General features: G+C 50.3%; 2 protein-coding genes across 2 annotated transcripts; one reads left to right on the top strand and one right to left on the bottom strand.

Annotated features, from left to right (window-relative positions):
• Nucleotides 1-287: 287 nt before the first annotated feature.
• LOC306645553 (insulin-like growth factor-binding protein-like 1) lies at nt 288-11,236 on the top strand (the record flags this gene model as incomplete). The annotated part of the gene is made up of 4 exons (XM_079113471.1): nt 288-732; nt 8,118-8,227; nt 8,945-9,055; nt 11,087-11,236. 4 exons carry the CDS (start codon nt 288-290, stop codon nt 11,234-11,236), a joined length of 816 nt encoding a protein of 271 aa, XP_078969597.1.
• A 10,777-nt stretch (nt 11,237-22,013) lies between these two features.
• Nucleotides 22,014-26,833, bottom strand: ALDH1B1 (aldehyde dehydrogenase 1 family member B1). The gene is made up of 2 exons (XM_079113955.1): nt 26,718-26,833; nt 22,014-24,811 (listed from the first exon to the last, which is right to left on the bottom strand). The coding sequence occupies exon 2, from the start codon at nt 24,799-24,801 to the stop codon at nt 23,248-23,250; it is 1,554 nt and encodes a 517-aa protein (XP_078970081.1). The 5' UTR covers nt 24,802-24,811; nt 26,718-26,833; the 3' UTR covers nt 22,014-23,247.

Raw genomic sequence — 26,833 nt, 5'->3', positions numbered from 1 at the left:
ATCTAATCTCGAGGACCTCAGGAAAGTTCCTGCTCGGACTGGGTCTTGGTTTCCCCAAGAGTCTAATCGGGTGTCGGAAAGCAGGTCTTGTGATGTCCCTTTGGCTCGGAGACAGGGGCGGGAGGCCAGCCCACAGCCCCGCTCTGGTCCGGGGTCCGGGCAGCAACCCGCTGGCGCCCCGCGGTGCAGACCGGCCAATCAGCGGCCGCGGGGCGGGTGGGGTGGCTGTGCCGCACGCACGAAGCGGAGCGCGAAGCAGAGGCGCCACTGCCGTCTCGGAGCAGGCCATGCTGTGCTTGTCGCCGCTGCTCCCGCTGCTGCTCCTGCTGCCACCGCTGGTCCCCGGCCTCCGGATCCGGGACGGGGGAGGTCGGCATCTGGAGTGCGGTCCGTGCCGGTCAGAGCACTGCCCAGCGCCCACGCGCTGCCCAGAGCCTGCGATCGCTGCGCGCGATGAGTGCGGCTGCTGCGCGCGCTGCCTGGGCGCGGAGGGCGCGAGCTGCGGGGGGCGGGCGGGTGCGCGCTGCGCCCCGGGTCTGGTGTGCGCAAGCCGGGCCGCAGGGGCGGCGCCCGAGGGCACTGGCCTCTGCGTGTGCGCGCAGCGCGGTGCGGTCTGCGGCTCCGACGGCCGCTCCTACCCCAGCGTATGCGCGCTTCGTCTGCGCGCTCGGCACGCGCTCCGCGCGCACTCCGGCCACCTTCACAAGGCGCGCGACGGCCCCTGCGAGTTCGGTGAGTGGGGGTTCCGGCATCGCAGGGCCCTGGCGGGTAGAGAAAACGGGACCTCAATCCTCGCGGGTGGAGAGCAAAGGATCCTCTTGCACACGGTAGACTTCGATGCCTTAGGCTTCAGTTTCCTCTTGTGGAGAAGTATTTCTCATTTTGCAGGTGTTCAGGGAGACGGGGTGGAAATCCACATCCTGAGCCTCCTTTTCAGATTTTTGGAGACACCAACCTTGGAGCAAGAGGAAGTATTGATAAGCCTGCTGCCCTTTTTGGTAGTTAAGTTCCTACTAATACAGTGATTTGCAGGCTGGTCTCTTTGTCCCAGGGAAACTGGGAGTTGGGGAAAGGGCTTCCCATTGGGTGCTCCCAGGTGCCCTGTGCCAAGCGGATTGTTTGAATGGAGAGGAAAAGAATATGAGGCTACTGGAAGATCAGGAGCTCTTTGCAGAAACTCAGGAGTGATCAGAACAGAGCACCAGGGACCTGGGTGTGGCATGAAGCCCAGTCTAGGGTCCTAAGGGAGCTCCCACCCAGGACAGGTGAGTCCTTTGGAGACTTAAGCTCTGAAAAGATTATTGTGCAACGAGAGGCAGACCCAGGTTCTGTGGGTCTAAGACACATACAATTGTAAGAGTCCCACTTTAAGAAAAGGAATAGAAAATTATGCATTGCTAGGGGTTTAGAAACTTAAACTTCAGTAACATTGCAGAATTACCATCCTTGGGTGCCAGAGTTGCCCATCTTCTCTGTGTAATTTTTAAAAACCAAACAGAGATAAACCAAAACATTAGTATATAGGAATGTCCAGCAAAGCACCCTGCTTTGCTAGCCCCCTCTGCTTTAGTGCGGCTTGAGGTTTTGGAGAACTTCCTCTGTCTACTCTGCCTGGAGAGGGCAGTGGAGAGTTCAGGGTGAGTAAGCCTGTGGCTGGTGAGTCCCCAGGAACCTGGCTTATAGCCTGGGCTTCAGGCTTCTGGGGAGGAATTCTGGCCTTGTCCTGGAGACCAAGTACAGGCTTCAAGATGGAAGCCTCAGGGTTGGGTGAAGCTTTCTCCAGGCCTTAAGAAGTATCTAGTATTGTGTTATTCCTCATCTCCCCAGAGTATTCCAGGTAGATGTTCTGAAATCCAGGAGAGCCAATGGGTCGTTGGAAATGGGGCAGGAAGGCTCCTGTCTGGGAAACAAAGACCAAGTGCAGCTCTGTGCAGTCCCAGTTGATAGGAAGGTTGTCATTGCTAGTCCTCCCCGGGTTCCCAGTGGAAGACAGAGCTGACTGGCTCCCCGAGTGGCCTGGGGCCAATTCTTTCTCCTCTCTGGCCAGGTCAGCTCCTGTGGAGCTATTGTTTAGGTCCCTTCTACCTGGAACTCTTGTTTCTGCCCTGCAGCCCTTCAACAGTCCTGTCTCTTTCCTTCTCGTGCCTAACACTGGCTTTTTTATAATCTGCTTTCCTCAGCATTAAATTCACAGACAGTTCTCTTTGTCTGCAGACAGGTAACAGTTACTCCACATTCAGGAGATGTAAGAAATGCTGACTGGGTCCCCACAGAATCCACACAGTGCTGATGGTCTCAGATAATTTCTCCCTAGTGTGGTATTCTGTTCCTAAGAGAAAGACACTTTAAAGACATGTAGAATAAATTTGCTATTATGCAGAGGAGACTGAGACCCAACAAGGGCAGGGGACTTGTCCAGGATGTCCAGTGATGGCTGACTAGCTCCCAGGGTCCAACACCCTGTCCCGTGCTCTTTCAGGACAGGACTTGATAGTCAGGCAGATGGTGGTTGTCATGGTAACCAGAGTAAGAACAGATGGCAGATGGAAACCCCATACCCCTAATTCACTGAAAATTACCAAATGACAAGTAAATGTGACAGCCTCTCCACTCTGATCTATGGGCTCTGAGGCCCTCCCCAGGCTCAGTCCCCAGAAATAAAGATGTACTTGGGGCCAAACGGGAGCAATTCAGAAGCTGCTTTTCATGACCTCATTAGTGACAGGCGTCAGGGCTCCTGAGCTCAGCTGTCCTTCCCACCAGCATCCCTGTCCTGCACCTCAGCTCCCCACCCTAGCCCTGCTGCCTTCTGTGCTGACTTGCTTGTGGGACCCCGCCCTTGTGTCTTGGTAAGGCCCAAAGGTGTAGACAAGGAGATGTTTTTTCTTTTCCTAGGCACAGTTGACACCTCATTCGGTGCTGCCCTAAAGCCATCTTTAATTCAGAAGACACAGCAGGAGCACTTCTTAACAATGCCCCTGGGGACCCTGGGTGAAGGAAAACAGGAGTGGAGCAGGGCTGTTCTGCTTTAATATTGGTGAGAAAATCACTCTCAACTTGACCTGAGTGAGGAGTCCTTAAGTATTCATTAGGCCCCTCCCAATGTGGAGAAGTGTCTGACACATGTCCCTGAGAGCCAGTGAGAAACAGTCTGGGGACTTATATGCTGCTCTTTCCTTCTATGCTCTAAATGCCCCAAACTGCCTAAAAATGACAGTGATCTTTTGATCTGTACATTGATTAAAGGCCCGTGTACACATAATTCTTTACTGTTGGATGTCACTTTTGTATCCATCTTCTTACTGGATTTTTGAAAAAAAAATTATTTTTTCAATTTGGGAAATCTCACTCCCATTTACTAGAAGGGAAAACTGAAACATGCAGAAGGGAATTCCCTGGAGCCACCTGGCCACTCCCAGCTGAAGGCAGCCCAAGTTTGCCTGGCTCCTTGAGGCTCCCTGGCATCCATCTCTTGCCTGCAGTGTATGACGCCCCTGCCGCCCAGTGAGCTCTTGAGATCCTGAATCTTAGAAAATTCACCTTGGTTGAAATTCCAGCTCCACTTAGAAACCCGAGGTGCCATGTTACCAGGTAACCAGAAGAGGCAGCGAATGCCATTTTGTGAGAGGGACAAAGAAAGGGGCCTCATGCTCAAAAGCCTTTCAGGCTGTGGGAGGGGATTTGAGGCACTGGCTGCAGGGAGCGGGATTAAGCTGTTCCGCGTGGTACAGTGACTATTAGCATAAATTATCAGGGCTGCTCAGTACGTTGATTATTAAACTCTTTGGTTGTGCACTTCTTAATACAAGCAGATGGGGCCTGGGGGATGACTTTTGAGATTCTTTCTTTCCCTAGCACCATTAACTTTAAAGAAATCTCAAAGGCATTTGAGAAAATCTTTTATTCCAGCCATCAAGGACCCATTTAATTGACGGGGTAGGGAGACAGATCACCACACACGATAATATTCATATTGATCCCTTCATCTCTGCAGATCCACACAGTTAACGCAGTCACATCCATCATCTGCCTTCACCCCAAGGGTGTGGGCAGCGGACACTCTCTTCATCTGAAGACAGGGAGGAAATGGTTAGCAACTTGCCCAGTCCTGAGTGGTTGGCACCCAGACCCCAGGTGTTTGAGTCTCCCTCCGCTACTACTTTGCTTACCCCATGGTACTGCCTCCTGCAACCACGCACACCTGGTGACTAGCTTGTTACCTGCTGGTTAGCCCTTGGGTGGGGGATTTCCTAGGACCATTGTGAGCCCAGGGACACAGGAATTTAGCAAGGAAGAACTAGAGAGATGGAGCTGGCACAAAGACTGGGCTGACTGGGTGCCAGCCTCCCTCCTGAGCGCCACACTATTTTCGTCAAAGGCAGGTAGGAAGGAAAGGCCTGGTTCTTCCGGGGATCATGGTGGCTTCAGCAAATGGTAAGGTGAAGGGCTGTGTGTGTGCCAGGGTGAAGGCTGTGGGCCATGGCCTCTGGTGCCTGCAGGAGAAGCCTGATGGGCCCTGTCACCAGCAGCCAGTGGAGAGTCGCAAGCAGACCAGGCACCATGGAAGAGTCTGCCCCAGGGATGGGACAGATGGCCACAACTTTGGATCCCCTGTAAACTTGCACATTTGTGGGGGTCTTGGAATTCTTCCTTCTCAAAGCAGCCCGGAATGGGTAAGGGGAGACGGGGCTCCTGTGCCCTTTTTAAAGAAGAAGACTGTAATCCTGGTGGCTCTGGAGGTGGAGGCAGGAGAATCGCAAGCTTGAGGCCAGCCTCAGCAACTTAGCATGACTCTAAGCAACTTAGTGAGACCCTGTCTCAAAATAAAAAATAAAATGACTGGGGATATGGCTCTGTGGTTAAGCGCTCCTGGGTTCAATCCCTGGTACCAAAAAAAAAAAAAAAAAAAAGAAGGGGAAGGGCCAAGTCAAGTCACTGGGACATGGTATAGACAGGATTCAAAGTGGGGTTCCTCTGCCCCAGATAGCACACTGTCCCTCCTGCCTCTGGTAGTCATTGAGCATCCCAGTTCCACACATTTGGGGTAATAACAGGAACTGGGAATGTCCAAGCAAGGGCACAGTCTCCGGTGAGTTTTCAGGCACACAATGCATGACACGTGTTGTCTCTCTCCGTGGCTGTGCCCTGTCCAGCCCAGTGGGAGAAGCTCTTAGGAGCCCAGGTTCCCCACATGACATTTCCCTTAGGTGATCTGCTTTGTATGCTTTGCTGAAATCAATCAGAGCCATCCGTAGGACCCTATGCTGAGTCCTATGGGTCTGTCTAGTAAAACTTTGAACCTGGGGGTTATTTTGGGGGAACACCCCACATAACTCCTAAATAACTAATCTCTTACTTTAGAATGGAGTCCACATAGATTATAAATGTTGGACTTTAAAATATAGCATTGAACCAGGTGCAGTGCAGCAGGCCTGTAATCCCAGGGGAGTGGGAGGCAGAGGCAGGAGGATCAAAGCCAGCCTCGAAACTTAGAGAGGCCCTAAGCAACTTAGTGAGACTCTGTCTCAAAATAAAAAAAAATATAAAAAATGGGATGTGGCTCAGTGGTTAAGCACCCTGGTTTCAATCTCTGGTACAAAAGAAAAAAAAAAAAAAAAAGTAATATATTTTGGACAGCGCCCCCATCTGGCCGCCAGAAAGATTCCTGCAAAGATGAACAGCTTAGTGCCTGCTCGGCACTCAGCAAGCACTATGTGGCTACATTCCCATTGTTACTATTACTGGGAATATTATTGACTATGAAGAGCTGTTATAGATGAAAATGTCTTAAATTTAAAACGAGCCATGTTGCAATTAAAAGCAGATGATTATGGCAGAGCACAGCATGAGGACTTTTTTGAGATAATGGAACGGCTGTGGATCTTGGTAGTTACGTGACTGCCTGCCTTTGTCAAAACTTAGAACCACACACCAGGAAGAATGCACTGTCCATATATGCAAATCAATCAATCAATCAATCAATCAAATCAATTGTTCACTGTTCCTTTAAGCAGGGGTCTCTTTGTAAAAAGAAATGGTGTTTCCTGCCATGAAATCCATGGCAGAGACAGTGTAGCCCAGGCAGTCTTCCTTAATTGTTGTTGTGGGACAGAGTAAGAGCCAAACACGAGGAAAGAGGAAATGTGATTTACTGGTTTATTCATTTAGGCCTGAAAGGGAGTGATGAAGTCTCATTTAAAATTTATGACTTTACATGAACGGAAGTGAAACGCGGTGATTGAGTGTCCCTTTGGAATCTACCCGGGGCTCTGGAATAAGACACGGTTCTGATTGTTCCTGCAGTGAGGCGTTTGGGGACGGGTTTGGGCTCTGGTGGAAGTGGCTTCACAGTGCCTGTGTGACTGAGGAGGCGCTGGCAGGAGCATATGAATAAATTAGCCTCTTTGTCATCGCAGATGGGGTCCCTGCCAGAGAGCAGGTGTAGGGCTCTTTGCGACCGAGGGCAGGTTGGAAGTCCAGGCGCTTGGCTCGTTGGTAAGCGTGGGTTGGCTGGACCTTTGCAGGGCAGGCCGGCGGGTGTGGTGAAGGAGTGGCAGGGGAGCAGCCTGGGCAGGGAGGGAAATCCCTGCACTCGACTCCCTGGGGGGCTGTGGGCTCCAGAGGGCAGCCCTGGGGTCAGCAGGTGGCAGTTACAGAGAGGCAGGTTTTAGCTCCAGGGGAGGAGAGCTTGCTTACCAGCAGAGCCCTCCCAGGAAGGAAGGGCTCGCTCTGCAGTTGGGTGAGCTCTGACCACGCCGCCTCCTGCCTGCTTCCCTCGCCCTCCCTTAGTTCTTTTCTACTGCAGCCATACCCCAGGGGACAAGGGCTATCCCCTCTCAGGGCAGGACTGTGGAGAGCACCAGGGTCGTCTCTAGTCACCAAGCCCAGAAGCCCTGGCTTCCATAGTTCGATGGCCCCGGAATGAATGAATTTGTTCTCTTACTCGTCAGGGATTTCTTCCACCAGTCTAGTCGGTGTGCCAGGCCTGTGCCGAGCCCCGCCCGCTGCGTCTCACTTCCTCACTCGTTCCGTGGGCAGATCCCCTCAGCGGCCTGGGAGCAGGGGTGTTGCCCCCATTTTACGGAGGAGGAAGCCTGAGTGGAGAGCCTCCACTGGCCAGGCCTCCACCTCGCACCTTGCCCAGGATGCCTGGCCCAGAGGCCAGGATGGCTGAGCTTGCCGTCAGCACAGGTGAGACTGGGGAGACACACCTGGACTGCAAGGCCAGCTGTGACTCAGCAGAGCAAAGAGGTGCGGCCCCTGGTTCTGGGTGAAGCTCCTAGCTGGGCCCTGCAGGCTGGGTGAGATGTCCACCCGGGGAGCTGTGGGGCTGGAGGTAAAGCAGGGCATTGAGGGGAGACTGGAGAGGGGCCTGAAGGCCGAGGAGGCTGGACTGGGATCCACAGCCCAGCAGAGCAGGTGCCAGGCACGGGAGGATGGGGGTTGCCGAGCATGAACTCACGGTTTCTGACTCGAAGCCAGTGTGCTCTCAGGTCCCCTCCAGAGAGCCCTGCCCCTCCCCCACCTCCCTGTAACATTCCGGCAATCTAGAGTGACATTTGCCCCATTTGCTGAGTCGCCCCAGCTCTGCTCCCTTGGCCTCTGGGTTTTCAGGCTGCACTTCAACCTTGGGGCTGGGGAGTCTGTGGCGCCTGTGTTGTTCACGTGCTGCAGATGGTGGCATCTGGAGTGGGTGGCAGAGGCTCAGCTCAGGGTGTGGCAGCCATTGTGCCTGGCATTCCCCTTTGAAACCCCCTACACATGGAGACAGAAAGCCCCATCTGCCTGACGTCTCTGCCATTGGTGATGTGACACTGGGGCTCTTGGAGTCCACCACCCGCGTCCTGTAGCTAAATAGGCAGATGGCAGCCAGGGTCCTGGAGGGGCGGGGAGGGAGTATGCTGAGACCCAAGCTCTGCCCCTGACTTGGGAGTTGCCAGTTTCCTGGTGGTGGGTCCCAAGAGCAGCAGGACCTTCCAGTCTGAAGAGAGCTCCCATCTACCGTCCCTCGCTCAGGGCGGGTCCCGCCAGGCCCTGGGCAGGCAGGGCGATGTTGGAGGTGGGGGCCTGGGGCCTGCCCCGAGTAAAGGGTGTGTTCCCTTGTCTTCTCCCCCCAGCGCCTGCAGTCATCCTGCCACCCCGGAGTGTTCACAATGTCACCGGGGCGCAGGCATACCTGTCCTGCGAGGTGAGGGCTGTGCCCACACCAGTCATCACCTGGAGGAAGGTAATTTCTCTCCCAGAACTGTGTGCCTGTGCGTGTGTGTGCATGTGCCCGTGTGCATGTGCCGGTGTCTGTGAGAGAGACGGAGACAGAGAGAAGTTGCCATCAGTTGGGGGTGGGAAATATTTTTTCTTTAAGTGCTTTGTGTGTGTATCTTTGTATGTGGGCCGGAGGATTGGAAAAAGATACTTCGTATATCACGTCTCTGCCTCAAAAACTTTTGCCACAGCGCTCTCCCCAGAGAAGGGAGTGGGATTGCAGTCATTCCTGTGCCATTCGGTCCCTTAGGAGCCCAAAAAGTTCTGCTGTCACCTATTCCCACATCAGCTGCTAGGACCCAAGAACCAGCTTCACTGTGGAGCTAAGTGGTTGGCAGGCTTAGCTGATGGCAGAAGCCCCAATCCTCTTCCAAACCCAAATCTTCCTGATGACCAGTCGCCTTTGTTTTCTGTCACCTTGGCTCTGCAGCCCTCCTGGTAATAAGTGGAATTCCTTCTGCTGCTGTGCTGACTTTGTGGCGATGTATGCATCCGTGCTGTCCAGCAGGGGGTGCTGTCCCCACGTTCATTTAGGTTTCAGAAGCAACTGAACAGGGAATGAGCTGTGTTAGGTTTCAGGCTTTTAGACACCGAGTGCATGTGGGTGGCGAGGATATCTGCGAGGTGTCCTTATCCAGAAGTCCTTTCTCTAAACTTTTCATGGTTTCTGCATGCTCTGTAGGTCACACACTCTCCTGAGGGTACTGAGGTACTAGAGGAGTTACCTGGGGACCATGTCAATGTAGCTGTCCAGGTGCGAGCTGCCAACCACGAGGCCACAGCCTGGATTTTGGTGAGTGTTTAGGACTATTGGGTGTTACTGACTGACCTTACGAAGCACCCTTTATCCTTGGGTAACAAGTGACACTCTTCCAATCTGTTCCTATCCATTTCTCACAGGACCATCCAGTAGCTGTGAGGTGGGAAGGACAGGTTGTGTACCTCCTAGGAGCACAGGGGTCTGCTGCTGTGACCCCCAAAAGATGTCTTTGTCCTAAAGTGCAGAACCTGTGGATGATTGGGGCGGGTGCTAAATAGCCAACTTTAAGATAGGGAGAGGAGCCAGGTGCAGGGGGGCTTGCCCATCATCCCAGTGCCGCAGGAGGCTAAGGCAGGAGAATGGCAAGTTCAAGACCAGTCTGGGCAATTTAGTGAGACCCTATCTCAAAATAAAAAATAAAAAGCTATGGGGGTATAGCTCAGTGATACAGCACCTGCCTAGCGTGCAGGAAGCCCTGGGTTTAATTTCAAGTACCACAAAACAGAGGGGAGTAACCTAGATTACCCAGCTGGGCCCAATTTAACGGGGAGGCTTTAAATGAGGACTAGGGAGGCAGAGTCAGGGTGGTGTGATGAGCAGGACTGCACCCCCCATGCCGACACTGCTGATGGAAGATGGGGCCACAGACCAAGGAGCACGGTTGTCCTCTGGAAGCTGTTCACAGCAAAGCAGCAGATCGTCCCCTAGGCCCTTAGGAACTCTGCTCACACCTTGATTTTAGCTCACTGAGACTCTTTTGGGCTTCTGACTTCCAGAACTGTCGATGATGGATTTGCATAGCTTTAAACCGTGGAGCCTCGTACAGTTTGTTACAGCAGCCTTGTGAAACTAATACACCTGCCCAAGACCACGTGACTGACAGACAGGGAAGAGGCACATTCCAGTCCTCCTCTGGGGCTCTATTATGTCACTCGCAGCATTTTTGCTCAGATAAGGGAATGTCACACGTTTGAAAGGTTGATGGGGTGTGGAGCTAGGGGTCCATGTTGAGCAGCGACAGCTCTTCTCTGAGCCTCAGTTTATTGTGACCTTCATGGGCCGGAAAATGAGGCTAGTAAACAGTCACCTTTCACCAGCAATTGGTGCATTCAGAGAGGGATGGTGTACGTAGCCTCCCTCTGGAGTGTGCGTTGCATTTGATAGAAGCAGTGATTACAAGAGAAAGCTGAGAGAAGAGAGCTGGTAATGGATCTGGTGGTGAGCACTTTGGGACACCCAGCTGAGGGACTCGGAATGCAGTGTGCACCCACTTAGAAGGAAAGACGGGGAAAGCTTATATCTGCAGCATTGTGTAAAGGTTGTCCCCAAGGGGAACATGCTATAGGTCCTTCTTTGGCCAGTAGATTTTTGTTCTTTTTGTTTGCAGTATATTCCTCATAATCTGTATCTGTTACCTTCAATAAAAGGACCAAGTCGCTCACGTACTAAAGGGCAGGAATACAAAGGAATCATTAAAATGAGAGCTGCGATAGGGAGTATGCCCTTCAAGAGGGTCCCTAAGAAGGAAATTTCACTGTGTGCTCTTCAGCAGCCAAAGCAAGAAGAGAAATAGCTTGGTCTTATTCTGAAGTGGAGCAAGTGTTCAGATATACCATTAAGAACTAAATAAGGGGGTCTGGAGTTGTGACTCAGTGGTAGAGCGCTTGCCTGGCATGTGTGAGGCCCTGGGTTCGATACTCAGCACCACATGTAAATAAATAAAACAAAAGCTTCATTGACAACTAAAAAAAAAAAAAAATTAAAAAAAGAACTAAATAAGGGAAGTCAGGCCCAGCGGGAAGTCAGGCCCAGCAATATTGCCTGTAATCCCAGCAACTCAGGAGGCTGGGGAAGGAGGATTGCAATTTCAAGGCCAGCCTCTGCAACTTAGCAAGACCATGTCTCAAAACCCAAAATAAAAAGGACTGGGGATGTGGCTCAATGTTAAAGTGCCCCTGAGTTCAAGCCCCAGTACCTGCCCCTACACACAAAAAAAGAACTAAGTAAGGAAGTCATTTTTCTCCACCAGATACAACTATCTAAACATGTCTGTTGTATTTCTAGATCGACCCCCTGAGAAAGGAAGACGAAGGAGTGTACCAGTGCCACGCCACCAACATGGTTGGGGAGGCCAGGTCCCACGGCACGGTGACCGTCCTGGATCTGGATAGATACAAAAGCTCCCGCTCCCTGGCTCTGGCCGGCCTCCTGTGATGGAGTAACGTACACCTTCTAAGTCAACAGTATGCCTACGCCCACCTCCTAAGAGATTTGAGGGACTTCTTAGATGTGTAATTTTAAAAGAACAATATGTAAGTGGGGTGAGCAGAGGAGCACAGGGTCATGGGAAGAGGAGCAGGCAGACGCTCTGGTATGTTCTCACGTGTCTCTCTGCATTTCCCAGCAAGCAGTGCCCAGAGCTGGGAACACCATGGGTGTCCACAACACGGAAAAGCCAGGGGTGTTTTGAGTTTCTGAGGCTGGAGGGAATATTTCCTCTGAGCCCTGAGAGAGGGCAGACAGTGTCACTGTGACAGCATCCAGGTGGAAACATTCCTGCAGAGAAGACTGCTAGTCTTCATTTGTCTCTTCCCAGGCCTGCCTTGCTGCTTAGCAACGCCTCTCAGGGGGAAGGAGAAGGGAGGCAGGATCTCTGCATCTCTTTTGGCCAGGTGGCTCTTAGTCCTCCTAGTCACACAGGTGACAGCTGGGGGTTGCATCTGTCCCCTGCCTACAGGCAACTGTGAACCTGGGAAATGAATCACTTTAATTAGCCCGCGTTTGCAATATAACAACTCCAAAACCTGGCTGGTTCACAGCCACAAACATTTATCTCTTGCTCACGTTCCATGCCACTGATCCAGGTTTGCTGTGGCTCTACTCGGTGTCTCCTCATTCAGGACCCAGCTGGAGGAACAGTCCCGACATGTACTAGGTCCATTCTGTGGCAGGAGGGACGAGCAATGAGCCAGGCCAAGCACACAATCTGGTTGGAAGGTTCTGCTCAGCTGTGATGTACATCCTGCCTTCTTACAGTCCATTGGCTGTTGCCCAGCGTGGCTGGAGTGGAGGGTGGGGGCGCCATACACTCCTCTGACAGGACCAAAGGGCAGGGATGCACAGTCCTCTTACAGCGATGGGAACAAGAACCACAAACAGTTTCCACCACCAAGACAGACCAACAGGTTCTTGATAGAGCAGGAAAGATTAGAGACAAGTGTGACAGTTTCTTAAAAGCAAAAGGATTTTGCTGGGTGCAGTGGTGCTCTCCTCAGGAGGCTGAGGCAGGAGGATTGCGAGTTCAAGGCCAGCCTGGGCAACTTAGCAAGATCCTGTCTCAAAAAGTAAAAAGGGCTGGGGATGGAGCTCAGTGGTAAAGCACCCCAGGTAAAATCCCCGGTACCAACAAAACCCAAACAAGAGTAGAAGGATTTTGCTGTGGCTTCAACCCCCCAGTGCCTTTGGCCTCTGCTGTTGCACCTGTGTGTGTGCAAGGCCTTGCGTCAGGTCTGTATGGGATGCACAGAAAAACGAAAAGGAAACCTCATTACACCAGAAATCGTGCTAAGGGAATAGGGGAGCTGTGCGGATTTGAGGCAGGAGAAACATCCAGAACTGGGGAAAACAAAGGAAGGTGTGGCTGAGGAAGTGCAGAGGTTCAAGGGCAGGTATCTGTGGATAGTTAGAGGTCCTAGAAATGGCTAAGAAAATGTGAAAGTGTAACCATGAAATAAGAACTCAGCAAAGAGCCAGGGAATCAGACCTTAAAGTTGCCCTCTTGATACTTGACTTTTTATTTTATCTAGCTATATAGAATAGGTTAATGTATATATTATAATAATATATGTCACATAAAATAATACATACATTGTTCTATATTGAGGTGTTGAGTTCCCTTGACCCCGTGCAGTGTGGAGCAGCTCTTGCCTCCAGGAGCACAGAGCTCATTCCCACCAGACAACCATCTGGCATTTTCCAGTGGTTAAAAAGTTTCTTCTCATTATTAAGCTGGAGTCACCTCCCTGGAAAATCCACCCACTGATCTAAAATGCCCCACAGAACCAGGTACATTGGCACATGCCTGTAATTCTAGCAACTCAGGAGGCAGAGGCAGGAGGATCGCAAATTTGAGGCCAGCCTCAGAAACTTAGAGAGGCCCTGAGCAACTCAGCAAGAACCTGTCTCAAAATGAAAAATGAAAAGGGCTGGGGATGTGGCTCTGTGGTTAAGTGCCCTGGGTTCAATCCCCAGTAGATAGATGATAGATAGATGATAGATAGATAGATGATAGATAGATAGATAGATAGATAGATAGATAGATAGATAGATAGATAGATAGATAGATCGATAGACAGATAGATAGATAGCCAGCTCCACGGACCCCTTCTGAGGCCCCAGGTCCCTCCATCCCACACTAGCACCTTTCTTGCAGAGGAGAGTGAACTTCAGGATTGTTTCCTCCACTTCCCGTTTAACACAGGGTTGATCATAACAGCACAGTCTTCTTTTCTCTAATCCCTGCCTCCCCTTTTCTTCCCAGGGTCTTGGAGACAGTGATCATGGGATGATGGAAAAGCCACATCGTGGATCTTGTTGCTTTGGGAAGACTTCGAAACACTGTGTCTGTAGATAACCCCTTTTGTATGTTTTCTAAAATTGGATGCAAACTAGATTCATATGCAGATGTAGTTTTTAGCAGGGCAGACAGTGGGAAAACAGAGGTGCATGTAGCTTTTTTATGCTTTGGGAATGGATCGTTCCACGGGAATTCTTTTTTAACTATTCCCTCCCAGGGAAGAGCACGTAATGTTTGTCATTCTAAAGGGCTCAGAACAAGGCATGTGCCCACTGTGACTGTTTACCTCGTGTGTCTGTGACTGATAAGTGGGCGCTCTGTGACTTAGTGTGTGATGTAGGAGAGAAGGCGGCCCTGGCTCTCTTCAGCCTGACCTTAACTTGCTGTGTGACCTAGTCAGGTCCTTTCCCCTCTCTGGGCCTTGGTCTCTCCTCCAGTGATTGTGGCATTTGGACTAGATGTTACTTACCAGGGTCCCTTTTAGCCCTTCCATCTTAGAGTAAGATGGTCCCAAGCAAAAAAGTTATGCAAGTGTAGTCTTAGCATGTTTTTTTTTTTTTTTAAAGATAATGTTCCTTCAAAACCAAATCATGGCCTCATACCTGGGTGTGCTCACACAGATGCATGACATAAGCTGTCCTGCCTCTCCTCTTCCCGGCTTTTCCTGCTCTAAGTAGACTTAGTCCTAGATGGACGGTTTTCAGGAGCCCCTTGGCTGGTGTTTGGGGACCAAGCCATCCACTCATTAGCCCATCCCTCCCTAAGCAGGTGCAGACCTGGCTTCTAACATAACCTTCTAGAAAGGGGCCAGGGATCATCTCTGGGCTGTGGAGTCCCAGTGAAGTAGAATACATTTTACTTACAGACATGTTGACCTCACCCAAAAATAAAGCTTTTTTTCTTTTTTTTTCTTTTGAAAAAAGGAGAATATTTACTGTCTGGTCCAGGACAGGATCTAATTGGTGATTACAATTTCTGAACATCAGAATTTGGATCTCTCTCACTGTGGACAGCCCTTAAAGTTCATGAAGTACTTTCCCATCCATGATCCCAACCTAGGAGGGTAAGCAGGGCAGAAATTAAGGTCCCTCCCCTGTTACAGATGAGGCACACCAGGCCCTAGGAGGAAGCTCTTGGCCTGAGGTCTGGACATTAGATGAGTGGTTTTCAAACCTGAAAACATCGGGGCCCCTTTTTTGAATGAAATCAGATTTAAAATTGATTGAATTAGTTGCTCTTGGCTATTGGGTATTGGAGTTGCCAGAAGACCTGCTCCTGTCCCCTCCCCTCTGGGCACCTCCTGCCCCTCTCACCTCCCTGCACGGTGATTTTTTCCACATGCAAGAGTCTGCCATTGATTCCCCATGAACTGTGTAGCTGAGAGATGACTTGGTCAGACACTTAATGAAATTATGTCAGAAGAAATAGGAATGCAGTTGCTCTGGAGAGGTAGTAGAACCACGTCATGCATCTAATGACGTGCACATTCTGCCAAGTCAGATGAATCACCTCAGATTTGCCTTGTCAAAATTAGAGACAAGATCTCGACCCAGAGAAGAGGGCAGATGGAGCCCTGTGGTGGAAGTGCCACGTAGCCTGACTGCGTGGGTCTGGGTTTAGCATATATCTATAGGCAAACATAAATAAAATAATAAATGCTGCACTGTCTCAAATTTTCACCAAGACCCCCAAAGCAGATTAACACGATTGTTCAACTTAATGGCTCATCACATGTGAGAGCCCCAGACCTCTTCTCAGGCCTAGAACGTGTGTTGTGGCTGCTGTTACCACTCAGAAGCATGATCCCCTCCCCAGCCCACTGCCAACCCTGTGTTTTTCTACCCTGTTTTTGTAGATGCCATGATGTCCCAATTCCTGCACCCTGAAAATAAATGTTTTTAAGGATGGTCTTTGTGGTCTCTGTCCTAGGGATGCTGCTGTAGATGGACTCCAGGTCCCACTGACACTTCTTGGCCATCTCTCCTGCATCCTGCCCTTTCCTGCTTACGTCAGCTACTTCTGTCCAAGCCTCCCTGCCTTTCCCACCTGGTCCCTTGCTTGCAGTTTTCCACCAGCCCTAATCACCTGATCCTACCCATTCTTCTAAGGCCCTGGAACTTGCTTGGCCTGTTCTATGAGCATTCTAGTATCCATTCACTCACTGATCTGATGTTAATTTTAGAGTGGGGGCGGGTGGGTAACCAGGGATTGAGCCCAGGAGCACTTAAGCGCTGAACCACATCCTCAGCCGTTTTTTTTTAAATTTTATTTTTTAGTTGTAGGTAGACCTTTATTTTATTTATTTTTATGTGGTGCTGAGGATCAAACCCAGTGCCTCACACATGCTAGGCAAGCACTCCACTGCTGAACAACAACCCCAGACCCCTTCTTTTTTTTTTTATTTAGACACAGGGTCTTGCTAAGTTTCTTAGAGCCTCACTAAGTTGCTGAGGCTGGCTTTGAACTTGCCATTCTCCTGCCTCAGCCTCCTGAGCTGCTGGGATTACAGGCGTCCACCGCCACACCCAGCCCACTCACTGAGCTGGACTCTGCCATCTCCCATGCGCTCACTGAGCAGCGTTCTCCAGGAGCCTGAAGGCTGTGGGATGCCAGGCATCGAAGGCACACGCCAGGTGCCGGTGGGCCATGCCATACCTAGAGCCTTTTGAAGCTGGCTGCCTGGCTGCTCAGTAAGATATTTTGAGAGAGAAAAAACCTTCATATAGTATTTATCACAGCATGTTATAATCGTTCTAGCTTATTATCTATTGTTTTAAATCCTTAACTATGCCTAATTTATTTATTTTTTTAAATTTATTTTTATTGTAAACAAATGGGATACATGTTGTTTCTATTTGCACATGGAGTAACAGTATACCATTTGCGTAATCATACATTCACATAGGGTAATGAGGTTTGATTCATTCTGTTATTTTTTCCTTTCCCCCCCACCCCTCCCACCTCTCTTTTCCCTCTATACAGTCCCTCCTTCCTCCATTCTTGCCCCCCTCTCACCCCCCATTATGTGTCATCATCCGCTTATCAGTGAGATCATTCGTCTTTTGGATTTTTGAGATTGGCTTATCTCACTTAGCATATTCTCCAATTTAATCCATTTGCCTGCAAATGCCATAATTTTATTATTCTTTATGGCTGAGTAATATTCCATTGTATATATATACCACAGTTACTTTATCCATTCATCAATTGAAGGGCATCTAGGTTGGTTCCACAGTCCGGCTATTGGGAATTGAGCAGCTGTGAACATTGAGGTGTATGCCTAATTTATGTTCAAATGTGTAGGCATATCTACATAGGGAAAACCAGTATGCATAGGCTTTGGTGCCATCCATGGTTTGAGGTGTATGACTCTTGGCCTTGGAACATATAAGTTAGAATAAGGAGGGTCTACAAAACCCTAAAGCCACCATTCGATCCCAAATACCCACTTTTTACTTTAAACCCCAAAAGGACTGGTTTTTAGTCAAGGTGGATTTTTTTTTTCCTTCAGATTTTAGGATGAAATTAATTCCTATGTCTTTAAAAACCATTGCTCTCCCCTCTCCCCCAGGGATGGATGATGCAGGGAAGATGAATAAGAAGCAGCAAATCCGTCGGAGCACAGTCTCCTCTAATGAATTTCCTCATTCCCAGCCTTTGCCTGGGCCTCTTGAACATTAAATCAGAGAATGGTTATTATGTGATATTTTAATTAATTAAGGGAAATCACAGTACTCTGGTGTCTGCAGTTAAATGAATTCAGGACGTGGAGCCCATCACCCAGGGCGGCACTGGATGGCTTGCTGGCCACACCGGCTCAGTGAGGCTGGCCCCTCTTTCCTGCGGTGCCTACTCCTTCATGGTCAGGCCTGCTTGAGTTCAGCCTTGACTGCCTCCAGGGCTGAGAAGTGCCTGGTACCAGGAGAGAGGGACACCTGTCTTGCCTGTCACTGCTGTCTCTTCCCTATGCCTAAATCTCCCCCATGATATTAGAAGAGGTTGGTTGTTGAGCGTGTGGGAATCGCTGGTGCGAAGGAGCGGAGGGGAGGAGCCTCTTTTCTCCTGCATGAACCGACCCATCACACATTTGCAGAGCACCCGCTGTGCCCCAGGCATTGCAGGCTCCACAGTCTCAGCCCTGGGACAGAAAGCTGTCTGTGGCACCGGCATGGACCTGCCCTGTGCTGCTGAAGGTGTGTGCGGGCATGGCTTGGGAAGAACGGGCATTCGCTGTGGGGCTGGAGAACCTGGAGCCAAGGTGAAGCACTGTCACCACCTACAGGTCTGGGTCACTTCCCTCGGCTCTGAGCCTGTTTCCTCCTCAGCCCCTGGAGGTGAGCATCAGTACACTGGCCTGCTGCTCTGAGGACTCCTGACCATTGTGCAGGGACACACAGAGGGCAGGGAGAGAAACCAGATGAGCTTGGAGTATGTGAGAGACAGTCTAGTGGGGCCAAAAAAAAATATTAGACCCATTTCATGGCATGCTGACCAGCAAGAGCTGCCAGAGGTCAAGACCAACTGACAGGGGTGCACTGTGAGCCCAAGGGGCCTGAGGTGGCTTCATCAAGAAGATCAGACAAAGGGCCTGGAGGAGGAGACTCAGAGAAAACTGAATTTGGAGCTGAAGGAAGTAGGAGAGAGGAGCAGCAGGGTGAGGCTGGGTGGCAAAGGGCTCACGACAGGACTGACTGCTGAACAGGTCCTGGGAGAAGCCACTCACCGCACCACACACCTACCTGGAGTGGCCATGGGCAGCAGACTGTCAGCATGCTGTCCCCCAGAACCTGGGCCCCTTCACAGTGTCCCATTGTCGGGCCAACGCCTTCCTTTGCACCAAGGACACTGAGTCACATTGTTTTTGCCAATGAAGTGTCAGTAGAGGTGTCCAGTTCAGAGATCAGGGCTTCTAAGAAGTCACTGCCTTTTCTGTACCTTCCTCCCCATCTCCCAGCTGACATGGGTCTCTATGGCCCTAAGTGTTCTTTTTTGAGGGGACAGGGGTAGTGGGGATTTGGGGATTGAACTCAGAGGTACTGAGCCACTGAGCCACATCCCCAGCCCTGTTTTATATTTAATTTAGAGACAGGGTCTCACTGAGTTGCTTAGTGCCTCACTGTTGTTGAGGCTGCTTTGAACTTGTGATCCTCCTGCCTCAGCCTCCCAAGCCACTGGGATTATAGGCAGGTGCCACCACACCCAACCCTAAATAGAAATTTTTAACATCTTAATCCCAAAGGATCCTTGGGATTCTATATGTGAATTCATGAGTTCTGGGAAACCTTTGAAAAATGTTGTGTGAATTTTCAATTGGTAGAAAAAGTATCACTTTTATTAGCTTCTCCAAGGATCATGCAACACCCGGATAGTTAACTATTGAGAGGGTGGAGCCACAAGTGGAAGTTAAGCTGTGCCCCTGAACCTGGAAGAAAATTGCAGATGGACCTAATTCCTGCATTAGATTATTATGTAAACAATGAAGAGCCATTGTTGTGTTGAGCCCTTCAAACTTGGGGGCTCATTTGTTATGACACCTGACGTTATACTATACACATGGGGAGAAGGCTTGGTTAGGAGCCAAGAGGCCTGTGATTCGTGCCACGTTCTGGTCCCACTGGACTTGTGACCTTGGACAGTGACTCTGCCCACCTCTGGTGAGGCAAGGTGGGGACATGCTGGAGGCTTTCAAAGGGGCTCATAACATGACTCCATTGCCTTTGAAGGTCTTCCTCACTCTAGGATTAGTGGACAGATCACTGGCTTGGGACTCTCAACTCATGGCAGTCTGGCTCTGTTCCCAGTCCCTCCACACAGACTGCTTCTCCCCAGGTCTCCAGGGATGATCTGTGGCTGCAACAGAGAGGAGCAAGGGACCCGGCTGGAGTCCTGGTCCACTTAGCAGCTAAACAGCACCAGGACTTGATGTCCATCAAGTGCAGAATGATAGTACCATGTGCCTTGAGGGTGGCTGGGTATTAAAAGGGCTGGCCTGTTGCAGGTGCTTAATGAACAGAATCTTTTTCTCATGACCTCATGGCCCCTGAACTTCCACTTGGCATTGCACTTTTCACCCTGTTCTGTAACTGTCTCCCCTGCCGGGCTGTGGGCTCCCTCAGGGTAGAGACTGTCTGATTCAATTCTCTTTCCCCCACAATTGGCCTAGAGCCAGGACCTTTTATTTATTTTTTTTATTTTTCTTCCCTTAAATAATGATGGATCTGAGCAAATCAATTAACAGAGTGACCACCAGAGGTCAGCCTCATGCCCAGATTTAAGCCCACCCAAATTAAAGTCCCATAGTGGCCTCGGATCTGACCAAGGGACCAGGTGACTGAGCAGCAGTCCTGATGGATCCAGCATGAAACCAGGTGTACTGGGCTTGGTCCGTGTCTCTTCAGGTTCTTCCGCCTTAGTTGTTTGATTCAATGGGCTCATTGGGTGCCCCGCTTCTGGACCCTAGAACATGCTCATGGGAAACTGGCCCCACCAAGCTGGTTACTAAACCTCTCAACTTCTATTACCTCATGGTGGGACGGGGGGTAACCCAGGATTTTTCAGGGTAACTGTGAGGTCCCAAAGGTATATAAAGGTGAATGGCATGGTGCTGGACAGAGCAAGAGCTTGGCAAATGTTTGTCAAAAGGACAGATGGCCCAGAGCTGAGCATCCACCACTCAGACTGGACAGGCACGCGCTGCTGAATGATGACGCCCAGTTAAACCTTCCGGTTCACAAGTCTGTAGTCAGAACAGTGGTAAAATGAGTGAAGGGGGCCACAGGGTGAGCTATAAGAACGGACCCATCTGAATTCACAGACTCAATTTCAGCGCTTGACAATCACGAAATTAACCTGGAAGAACAAGAAGCCCAGAAGAGCCAAAGCAATCCTTAGCAAGAGAGACATCACAATACCAGACCTTAAATTATACTACAGAGCTACAGTAACAAAAACACATTGGTATTGGCACCAAAACAGACATGAAGACCCATGTTACAGTACAGAAGACACAGAGACAAACCCACATAAATAGTTCTCTCATACTAGACAAAAGTGCCATACACAAACATACTTTGGAGAAAAGATAGCCTCTTCAACAAATGGTGCCATAAAGAAGAATGAAATTATGGCATTTGGCAGTAAATGGATGGAACTGGAGACTAGCATGTTAAGCGAAATAAGCCAATACCCCCTAAAATAAAGGTTGAATGTTCTTTCTGATATGTGAATGCTGACTCACAATGGGCGGTGGTTTCCACTGGATTGGACAGGGGGCGGGGAGTGGGGGGAAGGGAGAGGGAGGGGAATAGGAAAGACAGTCGAATGAATCGGACATCACTTTCTTATGTTTATATATGAATGCACAACCGGTGTAACTCCATATCATTTACAACCACAAAAATGGGAAGTTATACTCCATGTTTGCGTGATATGTCAAAATACATTCTACTGTCATGTGTAACTAAAAAGAACAAATGAAAAATTCAAAAAAGAAAAAGAATTTCAGGGTTTGAAATTAGAGGTCTTAAAGATTGCCTTTTCCCAATCCCACCCCCTAGTGGGACACCCTCTACAAAGTTCCTCTCTAGTTTAGAAGTAATAAATAAGGGAAGGATTTGTTAAATATTGTGATCTTCTGTGTTAGCCACCCAGCCTCCCTCTGCCGTCTCCCCATGAGAAACCTTCACCTCTGTGCAGCAGAGGTGCCAACAGCCTCCAGGAGAAAGGAATGGAAGGTGCACTTCAGAGTCAAGGTCACCTCAGCCTCAGCTGACATAGGAAGGAGGTCCTAGGAAGGGAGATGAGAGAACCAAACAGACCTAAGCCCTCAAGAAGCCATTTCAGGCCACACCCACATCAAGAGGCTAGGATGTTAGAGCCATGGCCAGAGGGTGTCACTCACAGAATGAGTGGACTTAAACACAGGGTGATCTGCGAGCAACGTGGTCTAGAAGATGGAAGGAAACACAGGCTCAGCATTCTGCTTCTGACCTTGGCCTGGCTGGCACGGGTTTACCTTGACTCCATCACTTTGGGAATGAAAGCAGCAAGACTAACAATAATCATAGTGCACTCTGAGGTTTGGAACTCTGGAAACCTCTGGCTGCTGGGCTTGGCTTGAGGAGTGGTGTGGCTTGACAGGGGCTGGGGGACAATGCCCGTGAAAGTCTCAAAATGAGGTAGTCTTGTCTAGGCAGGAACCAGAAATTTTCTCAGTGGGTCTCAAATTTGCACTTTGTCATCAGCCAAGAGAAAATGAAAACAAAAACAGACACACTGTGGAACAGACTTTGGCACCTGGCTGGGTGTAGACAACATAACTACCTGAGTCCCTTCCAGTTCCAGGAGTCTAAAATATTCAACAGCACTACACACACACACACACACACACACACACACGAATAAACACAGAGAGGATTTGCAAATAGAATGTATGGTTTATTTTAATTTTTAAATGGAATTAAAAATACCATAATTAAAGTGTACAATTCAGTTATTTTTAGTACATGCTCAAAGTTCTGCAACTATTACCACTTTCTAATTCTAGAACATTTTCAAAATCTCCCAGAGAGTGATCCCATATCCACAAGCAGCGAGTCCCCAACCCTCCTCCCCTAGCCCCTGCCAACCACTAATCTACTTTCTATCTCTATGGATTTGCCTGGTAGACATTTCCAATAAATGAACTCATACAACGTGTAATCTTGCATGTCTGGCTTCAAGGTTTACTATATTATAGCATATGTCAGAAATTCTTTTTTTTTTTGGTAGTACTGGGGATTGAACCCAGGGCCTCACATGTTCTAGACAAGTGCTCTACTGCTGATCTATACCTCCAGCTCTTTTTATTTTTTATTTTGAAGCAAGGTCTCACTGAGTTGCCCAGGCTGGCCTTGAACTCACAATCCTGCCTCAGCCTCCAGAGTAGCTGGGATTACAGGAGTGTGCCACCGTGCCTGGCACTCGTTCCTTCGTTTGGAGAATAGTTAAAGGAATAGCCCAAGGAGTTTATCTGCTTACCAGTTAATGGGCACTGGGCGTATTCAAGTTTGGTTTAAAGATTTGATTATATATAAATGCATTCTTTGCCTACCCTTTTCCTCAAATGAAGGAAAATCAGTAATAAAATGAAGGACAAGCAAAGCACCCAGCAACTGGAACTTCGAAAAGAAAAAGCCCTGATTTTTAGATTAAGTATATGAAAAACAGGGTCAAGATTTGGCATACGCCTAGTTCAAAACTCTTATTAATGTCTTTCAATCCTCTATCTGAGGGGAGACCATTCTCAAAGACACTGATTCATCTACTGGAAAGTCCCTGGATCAGCAGGAAGGATCAAAAGTGACTGTCCACCCAATTTGTGCTTTTAATATGCCTTCCAGAGACTCCTAAGTTTTTATAGAAGTAACTCAAGGACCACCAAGAGTGCTTCCTGAGAAGCAGAGGAAAAGGACTCTGAACCCAGCTCCCAGCCCTGCTTTAAATAGAATAGCTCTGATTTAGTTGTTTTATTTGTTGGAGTTCCTTCTAAGAGTTCATTTGGAACAAATAAAGGGAATCCATGGCCAAAAAAAAAAAAAAATTTGGCAAGCACTTGGTCTAGACAGCTGTGGAATTGCAGGGCTGGGCTGGGTCTGCCTGGTGGCCATTCTCATGAGTTTTTCTGAGGAACCTTGATGGTGACAGTCTTCACCTCTGTGTAGGCTTTAAGCCCATCCTCCCCCAGCTCCCTCCCGTTGCCAGATTCCTTAAAACCTCCAAAAGGTGTGTGGCAGGTGACAATATTGTAGGTGTTCACCCACACTGTCCCGGCCTGGAGCGCCTGGGTAAAGTACATGGCCTTGTCCAGGTCCCTGGTGAACACGGCAGCAGCCAGGCCGTACCTGGTGTTGTTGGCCCTCTCAATCACCTCCTCAATCTTCCTGAACTTGAACAGGGGCTGCACGGGCCCAAAGATCTCCTCCTTGGCGATCCTCATGTCATCCTGCACGTCACCAAAGACAGTAGGCTTGATGAAGAAACCGCGCTCCCCAAAACGCTCCCCACCGCAAAGGACTTTTGCCCCCTCCTTCTGGCCAAGCTGGATGTAGCCCAGGATTCGTTCAAATTGCTCCTTGTCCACCTGGGGCCCCTGCTGGGTGTCCAGCTCAAAGGGGTTCCCAACTTTCCTCTGCCTGGCCTTCTCCACGGTTCTCTCGAGAAACTCATCGTAGATGGATTCTTCAACGAAGGTCCGGGAACCAGCACAGCAGCACTGGCCCATGTTGAAGAAGAGGGCTTCGTGACACTGGTCCACAGCGTGACTCATGTCAGCATCGGCCAACACAATGCTGGGGCTCTTCCCACCCAGCTCCAGGGTGACTCTCTTGAGGTTGGAATCGCCAGCAGCCTTCTGGATCAGGTGGCCCACCTCTGTGGAGCCAGTGAAGGCAACTTTGTCAACATCCATGTGCTGGGCGATGGCCGCTCCTGCTGTTGGGCCGTAGCCGGTGATGATGTTCACCACCCCAGGGGGAAAGCCGGCCTCCTTGATGAGGGAGGCCACATACAGGGCAGAAAGCGGGGTCTGCTCTGCAACCTTCATGACCACAGTGTTGCCTGTGGCAAGTGCCGGGGCGAGCTTCCAGCCCTGCATGACCAAGGGGAAGTTCCATGGTATTATCTGGCCACAGACGCCCACAGGCTCATGCCGGGTGAAGCAGAAATGCTCGCCATCCATGGGGATGGTCTTGCCATGCCATTTGTCGGCCCAGCCAGCGAAGTAGCGGTACACCTTGATGACCTCGTCCAGGTCCAAGGCGTAAGACTCTTGGAAAGGCTTCCCATTGTCCAAGGTCTCCAGTGAGGCTAAGTAGACACGATCCCGCTCCACTAGGTCAGCCAGGCGGTTCAACAGCCGGCCCCGCTCAGAGGCATCCATCCGGCGCCACGGGGATCCCAGGCGGAAGGCCTCACGGGCTGCTTTCACCGCCCGGTCCACATCAGCTCTGTCCCCTTCAGCCACGTGCCCGATGACCTCACCTGTGCTGGGGTTGACCGTGGGGAAGGTCTTCTTGCTGACTGCATCTTGCCACTCATTGTTGATGAACAGCTGGCTGTAGCGGATGTCTGGGTTCAAGATGGGGCTTGGGAGGGCTGCTGCTGAGGAGTACGGGGCGGTCCTGCCCTGGAGGCAAAGCAGCCGGGGCACCAGGAAGCGCAGCATGCTGACCACTCTGGAGAGGGACAGATGGAACCAGGGTAAGCAGGTGAGAGGTGGATAAAGGGGCCACCCAAGGCCCACCAATTCATATATTCTGATATTCTGGTTGTAGCATAAAGGGGTATTGCCTCTGAAAACATGGGTTGCTATAGGGCCTGAAAACTCTGGTCCAGTCCCATCATGTCTCCCCTCTCCTCTGACTTGCTCCCTCACCTCTTCTGCCAAAATGCCATCTCCTTAGCAAGGCCTTCCCTGATCAACCTTTACAGAAGTGAGCCTCTTCCTGGCCCACACTCTTACCTGCATCCTGCTTGGCATTTCTCCACGGAATGTTATTTTTTTTGGTCTCTCATGCACCATGAGGGCAGGCCTTTGGGCTTGTCATTGTTTCATTCATTGCTAGGTCTCTGATCCCTAGAATTATGCTTGCTACAGAACAGCTGCTCAACAGACAGTCACTGAATGATATACTGAGGCCACAGGAGAATTCCTGCTAAGGCCACTGAAGAACTGACCTCAGATTTTAGTAGAAACTAAAGGAACTTGGAGTCAGTTGCCCTCTGGGAGTGGCTTGCTGCATGTCACCTTGAAGCCCAGTTCCCTCCTATGTGAAATGCCCCATGAAGTTATGTTGAATGGGGTCTTGCCCCTAAAAAGTCAGACACACTCCACCCAGGACATCGGAGCTGTCAGTGCCTCCAAAACCAACCTAGCCCAGCCCCTAGGCACAGGTCTCCGTCTGAGCCTCAGCTTGCCGGAGGTTGCTACCAGGTATGCAGCAGCTGGAAAAGTCTGTGTATTCTGGGCCATAGACTCTGGGACTCTGAAAACCAGGTAGACTAAATAAACATTAATCAGTGTCTAAAGTACTTAGATTAGTTGAAGCAGTTGAGCGCTATCCCCACCCCTCTCTACCCCACCCCATCTGGGCCACTACAGCAGCTCCAAGGAACAAAGAACTCATTCAGCAAAGCAAGGCTCCAGTCAGGTCCCCAAACCCATAAAAAGCAATGCTGCCCAGGCAAGCCCTCCCTGATGGAGTAGGAGGGGGCAGGCTGAGCCCACAGACCTGTCAGGGATACACCTAAGTTCCTCTGCTCAGAGTTCTGCCACATGCTGGGACAGAAGCAAACTTAGGACCCAGAAGCTTTGGTGGGAGAGGAGGATCCCAGGGGAAGGTGGAAGAATGGGGGTTCATTAATCCATGGAGTGGGTTTTGGAGGTATTAAGCGGGCAGAAGTGGTCCATGACCAAGGCTGGCAAACTACTTCTTGGCCACACAAAGATTGTTCCCACTCCTGGAGCCGATATGGGGTCTATGCCATTGACTCCACTTCCAAATAGGAAGATCACTACTCACAGGCTGCTCATTTTACCGTTTGCAAGCCATCTTCTCATTGTAAATGTTATCAAGCCTCCCTGGGCGATCTGGGCAGATGTTGACCCCCATTCTGAAAGAAGACTGGGGATCAGAGAGGTTCAGGGACCCACTGAGGACACAGAGCAGGCCTAGCTTTGCATTTCCTCCCGAGTACAGGCAGGGTTTTTTGTTTTTGTTTTTGTTTTTGTTTTCTTTAACAGCGCCCACCTAGCTAACGAGCGGACTTTGAGTACTCAGGGACTCCGGCAGCACCTAGCTCGCTCCTTCTAGAGGGAGGGGCGCGCGTCCCAGCTTCTGGACTAAGACCAGAGGCCCTCGGCTGTAGTAGGCCTGGTGGGCGGTAGTGTTGGGGTCGTAGTAACATGGCAGGTTTGGAAGGTCTGTGTCCTCTGGACAGCGCCAACCAGAGACCAAGAAGAGGGAAAGAGGGAGGGAGGAGGGTCCTGTAGCGAACGCCAAGCAGAAAGGCCGGGCCGCAGAGGGAGACGCCGCGGGGCAGAGAGCTGCGGCTTGCCCGGGGAGAAGGGCGGTTAGCTACCTGCAACAGGCTCGGGATCGGGTTCAGGATCCAGTCCAGCTCCAGACGAGAGCTCTTCTAGGTCCGGTACCGCACCCCTCCGGAAACGCGCTGCGGACCCCGCCTCCGCGCCCCCG

Source organism: Sciurus vulgaris (genome assembly GCF_902686455.1).
Source record: "Sciurus vulgaris genome assembly, chromosome: 15".
In the NCBI taxonomy this organism is placed as follows: Eukaryota; Metazoa; Chordata; class Mammalia; order Rodentia; family Sciuridae; genus Sciurus; species Sciurus vulgaris.
The sequence above is the reverse complement of the archived record's forward strand: the minus strand, read 5'-3'. Positions and strand labels throughout refer to the sequence as shown.